Here is a 16,294-nt window from a genome sequence, read left to right on the forward strand (position 1 = left end):
TTTATATTTGTCATTTCATGATTTGCACTTTCTATTAAAATAATTTGTTTGGCTTCTGATGTCAGCTGTTTTATTGATGAGCAAACCCAATCTGAGACTACTTCTTCAGTCTATCTTTGGAAATTTATAAATTATTCCTTTCAAGGTCTGCTAAGAGTTTCTGTGAACTTCTCTTCTATTTTTAAACAAAGTTGCAGGGTTTTTTTGTTTATTAAGTTAAAACATTAGTTTGTTTCTGTTGCTTTGGAATTTTCGGCTTCATTTGGCCGTGTTTTTAATCCGTTTAAGTGCTCAGCTATATTTCCTGATGTCAAGTGGCAATGTAAATATTTCGTTCAATGAGCTAACCTTATAAATAATTTTCTAACTCAGGCCATTGATAGATACTGGTTGTTTCAGCACATTTCGGATCTTTTCGGTTTGAACAGCAGTTTTTTAAAATCATCTCCACGTAACTAAAAAATTTTAAAGTTCGTATACTGGTAGAATGTGTTTATAAAACATCTTTTTCTCTTGGCTTTATTGAGAAAATTCTATAGTTTGTAAGATATTTGTTTCAATTTCAACCAATCAATGATGTCTGTTGAGGTAAAAAAAACATTCTGTGCCGTATGAATATGTCCCTCGTTTAAGAAACAGATTGGGTTTATTTACATTTGTGAAGAAAAAAAGATACCCTTCCCCCCACCCCTAAAACAGATTGAAATGCAATAGATCGATACTAGGGTCATAATAATGGGTAACAATTTCATATGACACCGCTAGGAAAAAACTACCGTTCAAACCGAAAAGATCGCAACTCTGAAATAATCACAAATGTACCAACGTTCAAACTGAAAGTAACATTATACTTTTATTTATTTATTTTAGTTAGCTGGTTAGCCAATTTGTTTTGCTGATGGAATATTTCAACAATATTATAAACTGAATGTGTTGAAAAATCCTTTTGGATAGAAGATCAAAGGATGCCTTCAACTTTTCTCATTCCAAAAGAGTTTTTCAACCTGATACTTACACACTGTTTGTTTATATCTTGATATACTATTTGAAAATTTAAAAAAAAAAAATCATTTAATGTTCTTTCAGAAATTTATAAAGTTCTGATGACGTTAGATTTTATATTATGTATTAATTCAACATTGAAATAAAACAACTCTTTAAAACAATTATCTGTTTTCCATTTAATGACATTTTATAGTTTTACAGTACAAATTTAAATTGAATTTCATAAATGTTAATAAAATAATAAAAATACACAGACACACATACATACATATATATATATATTTATATAATCAAAATAAGCAACAAGAATATCTTCGGTAATTTGGTACGATCGTTTCACGCTACATCATTTTATTAAATATTGTAAGTATAACAGTCGTTTTAAAATGTTGAGCAATGATTGCTCAACATTTTAAAACTGCTGTAATACTTACAATATTTAATAAAATGATGTAGCGTGAAACGATCGTACCAAATTACCGAAGATATTCTTGTTGCTTATTTTGATTATAACCACCCCATGGATTTATATGGATAACACCATACAAAATTCTGGTGCATAAGTACCATATTCATTTGAATCTAAATTTTGCTGAACTTATTTATATATATATATATATAGATATATGCATACAGCTGTTTTACGTTTGTGTTTAAACTATAGCACTGGATAAATTTTAGAGCAAAAATTATTACAGCTCGACGTCGTTTATAAACATAAACCACTTAACTACAATATTGAGGGAAACCAGCGTTTTTTTCACCAGGCAGGAATAGTGCGGCAGAGTTATGTCCCTTGCTAAAAGGCACAGCATAAAAGGTCGTACAATAAAATTTGAATTCTTGACCATATTGTCAGTAGTCCAGATAACTTAACCTCACAGCTGTCGTACCGTACGTACGTGTACACACATATATGAAAAGATATATAAAAGAGTATTTATATATATATTGTGCCTGGGGAGAGTCATAGTGCACTCACCGATTCAATTTCCACTCTTTTATTTATCCCAGAAACCTTTCGTCGCAAATACAGCGACAAAAATGCTTTCTAGAATAAATAAATAAATGAGTGGAGATTGAACTGGTGAGTGTGTTATATTAAGGCACTAGGACTTTCCCCAGACACAACAAAATTTGTTTCAACACATAAAGACTCTTGCAAACCAGATATAAAAACCAAGTATGTATGTATGTATATATATCATCATCATCATCATCTTCGTTTGGCGTCCGCTTTCCATGCTAGCATGGGTTGGACGGTTCAACTGGGGTTTGGGAAGCCAGAAGGCTGCACCAGGCCCGGTCTGATCTGGCAATGTTTCTACGGCTGGATGCCCTTCCTAATGCCAACCACTCCGTGAGTGAAGTGGGTGCTTTTTACGTGCCACATGTTTGAAGTAGCGGACAGATTTTATATATTAACAAAAAAGAGATAGTCAGGATTTGGAAAAAAAAACTTTTTATTTAGTGCTTTTGTCAATAGTTTTTATCTAAATCCTGACTACCTCCTTTTTGTTAATATATATGTGTATCCCCACCCCCAGTAATATATCAATTTCGTTATATGATAGCATTTGTTACTGATACCTGTAGACAAGCTTTGTTAAGCAGACAAAGTTTATACTCATATTGAATTAACAAGTGTGTGTGTATGTGTGTGTTGCACTAGAGGACACAACATGCAACTAAATGTTTGGGCTTGGTAGAAAGATCCATACTCCACTCCTATATCCAGCACAGTAAGACCCAAGCCATCATATCTGCAGACAGGTTAGTGTGTAGAATTCAAGCCACATTAAAGAAAACATAATTGGTATTATAAATCTCTGAACGAGAACAATAATAAATCTCTGAACGAGATATAAACAGTAACCGCTCGACAACGTAAAGGGTATCAGCCATCTGAATGTGGCTAGCCACTGGGGGAGGGGGGTGTTACTGATGCTTTTAGCCCCAGGCGATCAACGTCACCAGAAGGACTTTAGACACTATCTCAGTGTCCTTGTTATAATCGAAATACTAATTACATTTTCAGTGTTCAATGTGTGTGTGTTTTCGCATATAGAAATACATACATAAACACACACACATATAGATTATATTTTCTCTTACAAAAGCATAATTGCATTTGTGAGAGGATTGTGAAAAGCTGCTCCATATGTGCATGTTTGTTTACACACACACACACACACACACTCATGTTTGTGTAGCAATATGTAAGAGCATCCCTGAAGACTTAAATTTTATGTAGTATGCCTTGAGCAAGTTAGCTATAGTTCAGTGCAGTCAAGATGCTTGTAACCGACCTTGCTCCACGAACAGCAGAGTGAGAGAGAGAGAGAGAGAGAGGGGAAGATTATGAAAATAGTGTGCTGTATTGAGCCCTACGTAATTGACAAAGGAGCACTAAAATGTCACAGACCTTTAGTTGACTGTTTTAGTGTTAGCTATATCAAATGAGAGAATCAGTAAAACGTTGGATAATGATTTGTGATATTTAGTTGCATTCAGAAACTCAAATCATATACAAGGCAGCTTTGCTTTTCATCTTTCTGAAGTCAATGAAACCAAGTTTTAGGGAACTCACAAAACTGACTATACCTTTGAGAGCAGTGCTTAAGCATATTCATGGTAAAATGACTGAAATGAAGAAAATAATAAACACATGTAATGTGTTTGGATTTACAAACAAGACAAAAAAGAAAATTGCTACATGCATGAAGTTTTAGTTTATCATTCAAAACTGTTGTTACTTTTGAGTTTTCCAATTTCTAGGAACAGAAACAAAATGTGCCTCAGAATAGCAACATTGAAACCTCAACTCTGAATGAATGAATATATATATATACATATACATATATATACAGACACACACACACAGTATAACAAAAAAAATCCCAGATTCACATCTACTAAGAAATGTGGATCTGGGAGATTTTATTTTGCTGCATCCTATATATATGTACATACATATATGTATATATATATATACACACACACATTTGTCCCCAAGGTGGTCTTCACACACACACACACACACACACATTTATCATCAAGGTAGTCTTTCAGAAAATGTGAATATTGTGGTGTAAAATTATGGATATGTTATCATTTTTGTAATTCCAGGGTCGAAGTGCATGAAGAGGCACTGTTTCAAAACCCAGATATTACACTTTTCATCAGGCATCCTCTCTGCTTTTGAATCCCAGATGATTTCTTTGTTTACTTCAAATGGTGTAAATGCTTTTCTTGTAAAGATTACACCATAAAATATCCTGTATCTTGCTGTTTTAAGTTACACAGGCTTGCTCACCAAAGGTTGCCTTTGTACCTTTTTCTTCAACATCATTGACTGCATATCCTATTAATTATTTCTTCATAAAACATGTATGTTGTTGTGTAACCCACTTCAGCCTTGACTAAGCAGGCCTATACTGAAAGGTGTTTGCTTTAGCCACGACCAACTTGTACTTTTTTGTCTCTCAGGGACAACACTTTTCAATGGGTCCTTCTATTTTTTTTCAGGCATGAAACATATGTGTGTGTGAGCATTTTAACCATTTCTGTCATGTAACCACCTTACTAAGCTCTGTTAATAATAATAATAATTTATAACATAGACATAAGACCTTGGTTTTTGAGGAAAGGACATAGTGGATAAATATGATCCCAGTATTCACCTGGTTATTATTTCATTGACCTTAGATGGATGAAAGCTGGCATGAATGGAACACAAAAAATAAAGGACATGGCTAAATGCCGTAAAACATTTTGCCAGACATATTACCAATTCTACCATCTTCTACCTTCCTGATATTTGTAATAAAAATATTGTAACTTTTAATCAAACAGAGCAGTTAAGTTATATATCCAGATGATGGTTAATAATTGTTTTTATAATGAAATTCAAAGACAATTTACAAGCACTACAAGTATTTCTATAAATTGATGATCAGTTATTAAGAGTGACTACAAAAAGTAAGAGACATCTAAATAGGTATACAGACTAAGTAATTTCAAGCAAATAATAACTGTTATTTCTAGCTTAGGTACAGGGCCAGTAAGTATGAGTGCCAGTGATTAAATTGACTCTAAGAATTCACAGGTAATTTATTTTATTGAGTGCAAAAGGATGAAAAGCAAAGCGGAACCATTGCAGGATTTGAACTAAGAACATGAAGAGCCAAAAGAAATACAGCAAGGCACTATAGTCAGCATTAATGTTCTTCCACTCCCTCTCCCTAATAATAATCCTTTCTACTAAAGGCACAAGGCCTGAAATGTTTGTGGAGGGGCTAGTTGATTATATCAACCCCAGTACATGACTGGTACTTATTTTATTGATCCTGAAAGGATGAAAGGCAGTCAACCTCAGAACATAGACGAAATGCTGCTAAACATTTAGCTTGGCATGCTAATGATTCTGCCAGTTCACAGCCTCCCTCTCCATAATAATAACTGTCTCTAATTTAGGCTCAAAGTTGACAATTTTGATGGGAATGGATTAGTCAATTACATTGACCTCAGTACTTGATGGATACTTTATTTTATTGACTCTAGAGAGATGAAAGGAAAAGTTCATTCAGAATGTAGAATGCCAGGGGAAATTTTACAAGACATGTTATCTGGCACTTTAACAATTCTGTCTATCCCCTGATCAAATAATTATTTCATTAAAAGCAACCTATCCCTGTAGTTAAACTTGTAAAGAATACTATGTGTTTATCAACTGTTTAATTAATTTATTGAAGATCTCTAAAATATCATGCTTGATATCATTGCATATCCACACTGAAAGTAGAAAAAACTTTTTGGACATGTATTAAGTTTTTTAAAATTTTGTTTCTCTCCACTCAACTAGGGATAAAATAATACACAAGCCATCAATGTTGCAGAGAAAGGTATCATATGCTCCAATTATATAAATATATATATATACATTGCACATATGAACAAACAGGGAAACTTAATCTACTCTATTATGATGAGTGTTGTGATACCAAAACAAATTTTGGAAAGCAAACTATTTTCATTAAATCTGTTGATAAAATACTAAATAAAAAGTGTGATCATTCAAATATCTATATTCATCTATTGATGTAGTTCACTGATTTCCAGTTAGAACTACATTTCTTATAAGCATAATTTGTATTAACAAGTTCACTTAACTACTGTATGATTTTGTCTTCAGTCCTGTTGCATAGTAAGTTAGGCAAGTGTCTTCTGCTAATAGCCCAAGGTCAACCAAAGCCTTGTGAGTGGATCTTGTAGATGGAAAGAAGCCAGTCATATATATGTATGCATGTGTATTTGTCTCCTTTTATTGATATTGAATGATAGTTAACGAGTATTACTGTTATACAAGTGAAGCTCTTTATTTCCAGTCTTCCTTGAAAACATGTCCAGTGAAGAAAAAAGAGTGATACCATGGTTATTAACAGGTGTGGGTTGGCAATAGAAGGGTCATCCAGTACAGAACTTCTGCCTCAATGAGTTACATTTGACTCATGGAAAAGTTGATGTCAAGACAACGACAGTGATGATGATGAATATATATATATATATATATCACCATTATCTCATAATCATCATTTCAGTGTCCACTGTTCCATCCTTATATGGAGTGAATGGAATTTGCTGAGGCAAATTTTCTATAGTTGGATGTCTTTCTTGTTACCAACCCTCCCCTTTTTTCCAAGCAGGTTTCAAAGAACACCACTTGTATGATGACGAGGCTTGTTTCTAACCATTGTGCGAGGTTAAGACAAGGAAACACAAACACACATCCACAATGGACTTCTTTCAGTTTCTGTCTACCAAATCCACTCAGATACCTTTGGTTAGCCTGCAGCTATAATAGAAGACACTTGCCCAAGGTACTACTTGGTGAGATCGAACCCAAAATCACATGGCTAACCTTGACTATCCCATTCCCATCTTGACCATACTGCCATGTCTGTAAATATATATATATATATATAAATGGAAAGTTTACGAAAATAAACAAAAGACGAAGGCAGGTGGTGTACAAACAAACAGATGTATTAGTATAGCGCCCAGGAACAGAAAGATTCTTTTACGTTTCGAGCCTACGCTCTTCCACAGAAAAAAACAGGGAGAGAAACAAGGAGAGAAAAAAATGTGTAGTAGCTAACGATCTATCATGGCATATATATATATATCAATAGATAGATAGATAGATAGATAGAAGGAATTAACAATATATAGTAAGATTTACATTACTTTTATACATAAACAAAAAGAAGCAATATAAATGTTATCATCTGCTACAATTTGCAGGATTACAATTTAAATAGTTATGTATGTAACTTGATGTTCTACACCAATATAAAACTCTCGTATATAAAATATATTAGAAAAGTTTTATAAAATGATTTTCAGCATAGATTCAAGGCCACAAATTATATCAATGCCAATTCAAGACTTCTTATTATTTCATTGGCAACACCCACCCCACCTCCAAATAAATAAATAAAAAATTTTAAACTGTGAAAAAGCAGAGTTGACCAAGCAAGATTTGAATTTACGTGATGCATATATTTGTGATAGATATATTTGTCCAGTGCTCTACTTTAAGAACAATATTTAGTACATGTATAAAAAGCATAAATGTTGGGAGAGAGTGCATAGTTGATTATATTAACCCAAGAAATATGGAAAGTAAAGATTAAACTTGGCAGGATTTTGAAGAGACCATTGTAATAATGATCATAACAAAGGCATCAAGTGTTATTCCTTCTCTCTTGTGGTCTGTCTATGATTATATATATATATATTTTCAACAACTTCATTGAATCTCAGATTTATATAATTCACCGAAATACTTCTCTTCCTTTTGCAGTCCATTTGACAATGTTATGGAGCATTCTTTTACTTTGGTGTCCCTGAAGCAGATAAAGAAGCATTGTTATTGTATTATATTCATATCATATATTGCAGTCAGTGTATGTAAAATGGTAAAAATCATTACTGTGCCTTTGTGGCAAATAACAAAACCATCATCATCACTGTTATAATACATATGACATGGCTGTGTGGTAAAGAAGATCATTTTGCAACCATGTGGTTTTGGGTTCAGTCCCACTGTGTGACACCTTCTGTTAGTGTCTTTTACAATAGCCCTGGGCTGATAAATGTCTAGTAAGTCAATTTGGTAGACAGAAATTATACGTAAGTCCATTGAGTATGTGAGTATATCATCATGATCGCTTAATGTCCGCCTTCCATACTGGCATGGGTGGGACAGTTTGACAGGAGCCAGCCAGGAAGAAGACTGCACCAGACTTCTGCAACTGTTTTGGCAGGATTTTTACAGCTTCCTAACACTAACCACTCAGCAGAGAGGACTTAGTGCTTTTTATGTGGCACAACTCAAGTGAGGACAGTTTTGGCAAGGTTTTTACAGCTGGATGCCCCTTCAAACACCATCCACTTTACAGTGTTCCCTCCTCAAATGCCCCTGCCCCTCTCAAAATTCTTTGTCTTGTGAGTTTCTTGGTGACCCTACCAGTGCTGGTGCCAAGTAAAAAGCATCCAGTCCACACTGTAAAGTGGTTGGCATTTGGAAGGGCAGCCAGCTGTAAAAATCATACCAAAGTTAACCTCGCCTGTGCTAGTGCCATGTAAAAAGCACTGAACCCATTCTGCAGAGTGGTTGGTGTTAAGAAGGCCATCCAGCGGTAAAAGCCCTGTCAAAACAGACACAGTAGCCTGGGATAGTCTTCTACCTGACTGGCTCCTGCCAACCATCCCACCCTCACATGCATGGAAGATGGATGTTAAATGATGATGATGACGATACACATACCACAGGTAAAAAAACTAATCAGAAAAGTGGACATTATTAACGATAACGATCATTATTTCCCCTTCATATTTGAAGTTATTTGCATCTGCTACTGGGTATTTGTTTACCTTCTCTTGTAGCAAAGATAATTTCAGTAAATCAAAAATTTATTCTGCATGGCATTATTGTGATACACACATATGGTGATACACACATATGTGTGTATTTACACACACACATATGGTTTTGTATTGTTTGCTAAAGGAGCAAGATTATGTATATTCCATTGTCCAATGCATCCTTCCTTCTTTTTTTTTTGTTTATATGAGTAATTAGAAAGCAAGCTGAAAGCTATTTGTAGTAAGTCGAGTGACTCCGTACATGCTTGCTTCTATTACATTTTGGTAAATATATTTGTTGGGAGTTATTTCCTACTTTAGAACATAAGATATGATACAGGTATAAAACGAGGGCGATCTTTCGTCTCTAGTAGACCTTTCCGTCGATTTCCGTAAAAATTTTTTTTTTTTTACATATGGGCTTGCGGGAACTTTTGAAGTAATATACATACATATACACATACACCGAGTAAAAAATTTCAGTTATCTCTTTCTTTCACACACACTAAGAGAAGCACTTCACTTACACAACATACTGTCTGTCTCCCACATCCCATCAAACACACACACATGTACATCAATGCTTCCCATGCACGGTAACTTCAAAAGAACTTCCTTCGTCATACAATCGCTTTCTCTTAGTCTCTTTCGCTCTCATTACTTCAAAAGTTCCCGCAAGCCCATATGTAAAAAAAAAAAAAAATTTTACGGAAATCGACGGAAAGGTCTACTAGAGACGAAAGATTGCCAAAACGAGAAACCGAAATATACCTGTTTGATTATAAGCTGCTACAATAACATATACTTCTGAAAATTTCACTTGTTTTAATAATCTGCTGTAATAGGAAATAGCAAAATGAGGGTTCCAGCCGTGACCATTCAGTCTATATACATATGTATGTGCGTGCATGTAAAACAATTTATTGAGTGGATGGTCACGGCGTATTATCAAAATATAGGTGACTTTTTAAGTATGTGCCTGTAGCTGTGTCACTTCCGAATCGCTTCGCTGCATTACTTAACTAGGAAGCAATTATTTGTTATGTGGTATAAACATTCACTGTGAAGTTTGTGACAACGAAAACATAATTAAAAAAATATATATATATTATATAATATGTTATGACTAACAGATGTTTGTTGTAATATAAATTACCGTCATTATTAGGCACCTGTCATTATTATAATTATAAAACTCTTTACCTCGTCCTACATATTTTCCACTGCGGTTTTGAAACCCTCGATCTGTTTTTCTATTTCACTGATAAGTTCACTCTCTCTGGCCCTCGGATGCTCTTTAACGTAGGTAGCAATAGACATAATGGTTTGGTTCCTTAGCATTTCGATTTTTGGTTCATCGGACACCCTCCTCCAAATATCGTGAGCGACTCTACCCAAAGTGACAGCCTTATAGAAAGTCGGATCTTCCTGGTAAAGCCAATATAATGCCGAAATCTGCTGCAGTAAATCCACATTATTCATATGATCTGGAGTATTATGTGCTTCCATTTTACTAGGTGATGATTATTTCCGTGCAAGTCTTGTATAAATTAACCCGAGACGTGAAAAAGAAAGTGAACGATATTAAAATGTCTCGGCGTTGTCAAAACTTTTTAGTACGGATCTAATGTTGCTAACAGCTTTTATTTATTATTTCTAATTAACGTCACACCTTTATTTATTATTAATAATGAATTGTAAAATATTACTACATATTTTCCTCTTTTTGTTTTATATCCTAATTTGTTTATTTTTTGTTTACTCCCTCTCCTTTATTTTGCTCTCTCTCTCTCTCTCCCACTTACTGTCATTCTTTCTTTCTATTACACTTAGTCTCTTTCCAGCTAAGAAGCTTTTATTTTAATCTTTCTCAATCTCTGCCTTACCTTTTCCCACTCATTTTTATTTTTACATCTTCTTTTCACATTATCTCTCCTAATTTTTACCCTGCTTATATTTTCTTTTTCCTTATATTCATTCATCCTCTATCTTTTATTCCGTCTTTCTCACTATTTTCCCTATTCCCCTTTTTACTGTCTCCTTTACTCGTTTTTTTTTCAACTCCTTATTCTGTTCTTTCTTTCCCCTACATATGGAGAGAAAAAAAAAGGGTGACCATACATCTCTAGAAAACACCACTGCCTTTTCTTTGACATAAGATACGAAAATCTCGCTCAACTTTCTAGTTATATTCCTGAGTTAACCCCCGCAACAAGTGGAATTGCTTTCTACCAAAATGTAATAAAGTTCTCTTGTTACCCCATCATTAGCAAAGTTTAAAATCTTATTGCATAATCTTTCACTAAAATATTTTACAGTGTATAGTCATGTTATTAAGATAGTTATTTGATTTCTAAATTTTAATTCGAAAATTTGTGAATTTGAACGAGTTTATAAATCTTTTTAGGTGGGAATAAACTCCTTGACACCTGCAAATCAAGCTAATTTTTTTACTCTCTCATCAGATTCAACTACGAAATTTAACATGGTCACTACCATTTTCCACCAAAACGCCTCAAACACATTTAGCATTCATATCCTTACACTTTCTAAATCTCTCTCTATATAAAGCTGAAGTTGTCTGTGTATGGCAAGTTTGGTAGCCTTCAACTAACACTATCTCCTCCGAGACCCTGCGGCGCAAGTTAACCAAAATTGAGAGTATGATAGAAGAAGGTTTGCTCTTCCTTCCGTAGAAGAAAAAATTCAAATTGGACCATGTTGATACCAAAAATTATTTACATCAAAAGGGTGCTTTTTTTCTATGAAAATCCTATTTTTTACGATTTTTTTACTGTGTTGCCATTTTTCGGTGTATTTCAACCAGAAAAATGTCCACTTAAAGAGAATAACAAGCTACATAATGCAAAATTTTTACTTTTCAAAAATTCCAATTCTAAAGGGTCGAAAAGAAAACAAACCCGAGCAACTCCGGGCAATACTGCTAGTACATTATATTTCCAAATCCAAGTTCGAAAGCTCATGGATTTGGATTAGTTCATTAAATCCACAGGTTGAACAATGTAACATCCATAAATTATGCGATTTCGTTGAGCTACAGGTGCACTATCCCCATCTATGTCGCTTCGTTTACGGATGAGTGACGGAGCAAAAAATGCTAAGGGTGTCTCCTGCGAAAGGGGTAAAAAGTAAGTTCGTCGGGTCTCTTCCCATTGGCTCTGGAATTGGTGGGATGCTCCAGCAACTTAGCCTTGTAATCGTCCGCGGTAATGTCGTCAGTGTTTGGGGTGGTCTCAAAAATTTTAGAGGGAAACACGTGAAATGTGTAACTGAAGGAATGTGTATTCTTTATTTTGTTTATTTATCTGCCGATTTTCTTTAGTCCTTTATTTATATATTTATTTTGAGCCTTCTTTCTTTTCACTGAATTAATTGCCCTGAATTTTTATAAAGAAAACTTCTTTAAAACAATTATGAAACGTCTGAATGCGTGAAATGAGTTTATAATTTTTTTTGAACAGTTAACTTCATATCCAAGTAATGTTGAGGTTAATAGTCCTTTTGTTTGAATAACTCTTAACGTATTTTAAATTCTAAAGACCTAGTCATATTGACAAAAAAAAATGCAATGTTTATTATTACTCTTTGCTACTAGTAAACCACTAACAGCACTCTTGTCTCTCATCAGAGTCTCCAGAAATTGTTAACTTTTGGCGAAAACGCTTCCTATATGTCTGAATTGGCGTGCAGAAAAGGAGGCAATCTCATAAAATGTTTTAGATGCTTCATCATTTGTCATCCTCTCACTCAATTCATTTCGAAATCGCCCTTTATTTTCAAAGATCAGTAAGTTCGTAAATCCATGGCAGAGAAGAGACAAATGCCATAAAAATTTTATCATTTCAGTCAATTTATAATTCCATGGGAAAGGTTAAGGGATACAGATTTGATTATTGCTTAACTTTTGATAAAAGCCAGCTACTCGTTTTCTCTTCGTTCAAAAAAAAAAAAAAAAATAGACACGCAAAGATTCTTCTTATATATGAGTCAACGTGGTTTCAAGTGGAATTACTTTTCACCAAAATGTATGAAACTAAGAACAATTTCAAAGATATAATAATAATAACTGCTCTCTCTCCCTCTTATGCACAATTTTACATACCAACAAAAAATAAACTTCTTCCGATCTTATTGGTAGAATAATGTGTATAGAAAATATTCATGCAGAGTAAATTGTGTTGTTGAATCAAATGTGTGCAAGCAGATAAAAGGCCATTACTAAAGTAGATGAAAAAATGAGATAGTCATACCTATATTTAAACAGGTAGACATGATTCTATAGAGGCTAGATAAAAGCAAACGTTTAACAGAGAGAGATTACCATAGATGTTGGTGATTTCTAGGAGCCAGTATAATAGAATTTTTATTTCTATTTAAATCGCTTTAAGGTATCTCAACCCACTAGCGTAGCTAGTGTGTGCCGCCTCCCAGACCCCCATAAAAAATACATATTGTCTACAACAGACTCAAATGTGGTGCCCCTTTAAAAGTGCCGCCCCTATTACCATCCCCCTAGCTACGCTACTGTCTCAAGTTTCTGACGAGTTGAAATTTCTAATTAGCTAAAACAATGCACATAACCATGATGAACCTAAACGGTTTTCTGCATGATGTTACTACACACCTCTATCCATCTTCCGAGTCCATAACGCAACAAATAGAGTCAAAAATACAGTACTGTAAGAGCTAACTGTTGCTTGGTAATATATACTCCACTCTTGGTACTTGTTTTGAGAGACCTTTCATCCCCGCTCAAATACTCAAGATGAGACAGTTGAAGGGAGAGAGAGAGCTGCATTAGTATCTGGCTGGTACTCATTACAGCTGACTACACTAAAGCAATGGTGAAAATAAGTACTGACCAGTACAGGAATTAAATCCTTGACCTTATGAAAATAAGCCGCTATCCGCTAGACCAAGTGCTTTCCACAAGTGGAGCTACTTACCACTAACCTACACAAACAGCTCTTTCTGTCCTCAGCCAATCTTTAATCTTACTCTATATAAAAGGTAGCGAGGTGGCAGAATTGTCAGCACGTTAGGCAAAATTCTAAGTGTTATTTCTTCTGGCCTTATGTTCTAAGTTCAAATTCCGCCGAGGTTGACTTTGCCCTTCATCCTTTCGGTAGCGATAAAACAAGTAGCGGCTGAATACTTGAGGTAGATGTAATCATCTAGCCGACCCACTCCCAAATTTCAGGCTTTGTGCCTATAATAGAGAAGAAATCTTACTCTAATATTTAGCAAATGGACTGAAATGTAAGGTCCGCCGAATAAAGTGCCCAGTGGTAATTGTTTTGGCTTTCTGTGCTCTAGAGTTTAAATCCCGCTAAAGTCAACTTTGCTTTTCATCTTTTTTGGTTCGGTGAAACTGTAACCCAGGATAGTGGATAAATGGTCTGGATGGTGTTAGCTGGAACAGTTTTCCTCATTGGTCTGCTTGATCAATATTGATGAATTGTGAGAGCTTTGGGCGAGATATTTTGTGGTAGTTAATCCAAACAAGAAAGCACAAAAAAAAAACCCACAACAACGCGAGGACGTGGAACAAATATAGTATTATCGGACGCTCAGGAAAGGAGGTTTAACGTTTCGAGCGGAGCTCTTCGTCGGAAACATAGAAGGAAAGACAGAGGGAAAATAAATCGCCAACGGTACACACGCGGTCACATCTCTATTTGCGTTCTCAATTAAATTGTGCCGGTAGCCAGGACTAAATCATCAGATCACAGCCAATTACGAAAATTGCAATGAAAAAAGGAGGGTTGGAATCACCCGCAATGCAGTCAAACGATGATAATGATATTCATTTTATTTTCAGATATAGATAAATTCGTAAAGTAGTGGAAATACAAACGTGCACGAAATCCTGTTTCACTGGATTTGTAATACTGCAGGATCGAAGGGAAAAACTCTTATCTAAACTTTTCGATAACAGACAATTACTGACTTTGTCTTGTCATATTTTTCTTTTTCAGACTCATCCAAAAGTACGAAAATCAGTCAGATTCTTCCGATTTTTAAAGTCGATGTGGTGAGAGAAGCAAAATACAAAGTTTATTACACAAACCTTTTAACACAAGCGAAAAATGCCTCCCACATTAAATATGTTAAAACAATCAAAAGCTTTCTCATCTGGCATTAAGCTAATTCAAAAGTACAAAAATTTGTCATAGATTCTTGTTTTGCATTTTTTTTTTTAGTTGATGCGAAGGATAAACGAAAACAAAATGCAAAGTTAGTATGTAAACTTTTTAACACAAGCAAACGATGCCCTCGTTGCATTAAACATGCAAAAAGAGAACCCACAAGCTTTCTGATGTGACGCCGAACAGATTCACGCGCAAAAAATACGAAAATCCGGCCAAGATTCTTACTATATATCTGAGTCGACGCGGCGTCAAGTGGAGTCACTTCCGCCAGAATGTCCTAAACATGACGGACAACGCCATCTATTGTGGTCGATTGTACTTCCGCTTTCTACTCATCAGGTCATAATTACTTTCCAGTTGAGGTTTCTCTCTCTTGAACAACACTCTGTTGTTGGTGTGGTCTTGTTTGTCCCCCACCCCCTCCCAAACCAAAGTCTAAACCAAATATATATATTTACATATATAGGGGGAGAAATTGTTTCACAATTCGCTTGCAATGATCAAAGATTGCCGAAGGCAGAGGAGGAGAGGCCATGCCATATTCCAAAGACAGGTAGAGTTTCATATATATATATATATATATTATATAAATGTGTGTATGTATATCTATGTATCTGCATGTGTGTGTGGATATATATAAACACGGAATAGAGCAAAACAAACAATAACAGTACGCGCTCAACATTCTCTCCATTTATTTTTCTATTTTCTCCTTTGTTTTTTTTTGTTTTCATTTCTAATATTTCTTCTAAATTATCTTAGGTTTAAAAAGAAAAAAAAAACATATATATATATATATATATATATATATATATATATATATATATATAGTGAGTTGAGCTAATTGGAAAACAAAAAGCAATGTGCACTCCAACGTTTATTTAATTTTCTTGTTTTCGTTTTCTGTATCACTTTCTAGAATTTTTAAGGTTAATGTTAACAAAGACACACACACACACATACTCCTAGTTACCAACAGAAACAATGAAACAAGCACAAGGAACAAAAAAAAAAAAATCCAACATTGAACACTTTTCTTATCTTTCCTCTCCTTCATTTCTGTATTCCTTCTGTACTTAACAACAAAGACCTAGTGTGTGTATGTATATATATATATATATTATATATATATATATAAACATAAGCATAAACATTATGTAACAAACACAAATATAAACAATAAACCA

General features: G+C 34.5%; 1 protein-coding gene across 2 annotated transcripts in view; it reads left to right on the plus strand.

The window, feature by feature from the left end:
• The first annotated feature begins 15,364 nt into the window (after nt 1-15,364).
• Nucleotides 15,365-16,294, plus strand: part of LOC115217315 (protein pellino) — a 129,766-nt gene continuing 128,836 nt past the window's right edge. Inside the window, exon 1 of one of the 2 annotated variants that reach the window (XM_029786967.2) lies at nt 15,365-15,660. In XM_029786967.2, the coding sequence (XP_029642827.1) occupies nt 15,641-15,660 (20 nt within the window). In that variant the 5' untranslated portion in view covers nt 15,365-15,640. The remainder of the gene's footprint in view (nt 15,661-16,294) is intronic. The other variant, XM_029786968.2, reaches the window with a different exon arrangement.

Source organism: Octopus sinensis, linkage group LG11, assembly GCF_006345805.1.
Source record: "Octopus sinensis linkage group LG11, ASM634580v1, whole genome shotgun sequence".
NCBI lineage: Eukaryota > Metazoa > Mollusca > Cephalopoda > Octopoda > Octopodidae > Octopus > Octopus sinensis.